This window comes from Gekko japonicus, unplaced genomic scaffold (genome assembly GCF_001447785.1).
Source record: "Gekko japonicus isolate JY-2015 unplaced genomic scaffold, Gekko_japonicus_V1.1 scaffold165, whole genome shotgun sequence".
NCBI classification, from domain to species: domain Eukaryota; kingdom Metazoa; phylum Chordata; class Lepidosauria; order Squamata; family Gekkonidae; genus Gekko; species Gekko japonicus.
Window position 1 is genome coordinate 1,712,332 of NW_015163097.1, and position 2,651 is coordinate 1,714,982.

Genomic DNA, 2,651 nt, shown 5'->3' on the forward strand with positions numbered 1-2,651 from the left:
TCTTTCCCTCCTTGTTTAAAATCCTTGCTCTGTTTGCACAACGGCTCATGCAAGAGGTTGGGCCATTTCTACCAGTTCACCCTTCACAGTGTACTGCACCCACCACGTTCCACAAAGCTCATGAGGGTTCCCTAATCCTCAATGTGGGGGCTGCACTGGCCAGGGAAAGTCAGCAGAGGTTGATTGCACAGACTCCATTCTGGATCCAAGCCATTGAAGTCTGTAAAACTGGTCTATCAAACACACAAGAGTGTTTTAATTTGCAAAGAAAGAGAGGAACACCCCTCTAAATCTGGCATAAACCTGTGCACAAAGAATTGGCAATCAAAATTACATAGAAATTCCACCACCATTCTGTCTCTGATTTGATCATTGATTTTAAGTATTTATTTTGGCTTTTGAAAATTGGTTGATTATTCAGCCTTTCAAATTCATATCTAACAAATCACTCATGGAGCAGCTGGGGCTGTATATGTGAGGGGGTTTTAACTCGTATCAGCTTTTTGACCAGGAAGAAGGAGTAGGAACAGCTCAATTCAGTGCAGCATCCCCTCTCCCAAACAGCAAATTTCAGTAATTTTAGTTTTTCACTCCACATGTGCATCTCCTTCTGCTGGGTTAGAGAGAAACCATGCACAAACACTTCATTGCACAAGAAGTTCTCAGTCTAGCTAGGATCACACATATGGGAATCCTCTTCCAGGCGTGAGGTGACCCTGACACTTTTGACAAGAATTTTTGAGAAATCTGACTTGGGCTTTGAACAGTTGAGGTAATGGTCCTTAGCGAGGCAGAATTGCAGTATTTCTTTTTAGTGTCCTCCCAGATAATAACACAGGCTTACGCTGCTTGCTTACACTGTTCATGTAGAAATGGGAAAATGCTGACCTTAATGGGAAATTCAAGCTCCCAATGAAGAATGAATTTATTCCTACAAACTTTGAAATTGTACCACTAGAAAAGGATGCACCACAGTACCCTACTCTTATTAAGGTAAGTAAAGATCTCTGTTTAATAATAATGGGTGGAATTTCTGGAATCTGTTCCCATTATTTTGTGAAGTGCTTTTTGAAAGACTAAGGTTATCTAATAAAAAATAAATCTTTTTACTAACTTTGATTTAAAACGCTGCTTGAGCAGCATTTTTAGATGATAAAAATGAATTAAATTATACATCTAAGTATCATTTAAATTATGACTAACTCCTGAGTTTTTACCTAAACACTCATTGCTGCCTTTTTTATTTGCAGTAAGATTGTTATCTATGTAAGCCACCCTGAGCCCGCGTGCAATAGAAATAGAATAAAATAAATAAATAAATTGTTTTAATTGGTTAACATTTATGGTATGGTACATAACTATCACCTAAGTATGCAGCATTTGGGGGCATGATCCAGTTGAGTGCATATCAGTGCTTGTGCACAGTGGCACACCCTTCAGAGCTCAACAGAGGCCTATCTTCCTTGCCATAAGAATGAGTGCATAAGAATGCATGTAGATTGCATCAAGGGGAATGCAGGGAATGGGAGGTCCTTGTGTGCTCCCATGCTGTCCTTCATCTCTTTATGGCATGGAGAGCTGGACTGGGATATGCACGCAGGCTGTCTGTTTCCTGAATTGTTGTCTTGCACTCCCTGCACATGCAGCCATGTGCTTACAGTGGAAGGCATGGGAAAACAGGTTGGCATTGAGTCCTCTGCTGGTGTGGGAGCTGCCCAGGCTCAACTGGATCAAGCATAGCACCTTCAAATAATATTGACAAAATGATAGCAGTTAGTAATATAATGTAATAGAAGACGTGTTTTCTTGAACGCAGGACACTGCTATGAGCAAGCTGTGGTTCAAGCAAGATGACAAATTTTTCCTGCCTAAAGCTTGTCTCAACTTTGAATTCTTCAGGTATGTAACCATTTTTGCCTCCAAAATGTATCATAATGAATATGGCAATTTTTTAAAGGAAATTTTTAAATCAAGAGAATATGAATGAATATAGATGCAGTCAACATTGTCCACACCCACTTCATTTTCACCCAGAAGCCTCATGCTGTACCTCATTCGCTTTTGCCTCAGTCTAGCTTTTATAGAAGTGGGCTGCATTGTGCACACCTTTCCCTTTTAGCACCTAGAATATTCAGTTGAGGGAATATGTCTGCATAGGCTGCCTTCTATACATTCTTGTGAATCTCCTGACAAAAATATGCTCTGGTTCAGTGTAACAAAAACAACAAAGGACAATGGAGTGAGAGAGCTGCTGTAACTAAAAACACTAAACTCCAAAAGTGGGCTGTACCTCAAAGACTCCCAAATCCTATGTAGCAGTGATGGCGAACCTTTTAGAGACTGAGTGCCCAAACTGCAACCCAAAACCCACTTATGTATTGCAAAGTGCCAACACGGCAATTTAACCTGAATACTGAGGTTTTAGTTAAGAAAAAACAACTCCTACATTCACATCTTTTGTCTTAAAAGAAAAACACAATAACAGAACTTTCAATTATACATACAACTTTTTATTGAAAGGTAAAAGTTTGCATTTGGCATGCTTTTGAACAATAAATGTGATTTTTGCTGTTGTATGCATGCACATATCCCATACATAGGAGGCGTGCAGACCTCGATCATCCATACAAGCTCTTATTTTCCCATTAGCA

The 2,651-nt window shown here is 39.6% G+C and overlaps 1 protein-coding gene across 1 annotated transcript in view; it reads left to right on the forward strand.

Annotated features, from left to right (window-relative positions):
* Nucleotides 1-1,987, forward strand: part of IDE (insulin-degrading enzyme) — a 48,321-nt gene extending 46,334 nt beyond the window's left edge. The window contains exons 13-14 of the mRNA XM_015406626.1: nucleotides 871-993; nucleotides 1,817-1,987. Coding sequence (XP_015262112.1) covers nucleotides 871-993; nucleotides 1,817-1,987 — 294 coding nt within the window. The remainder of the gene's footprint in view (nucleotides 1-870; nucleotides 994-1,816) is intronic.
* Nucleotides 1,988-2,651: the final 664 nt, after the last annotated feature.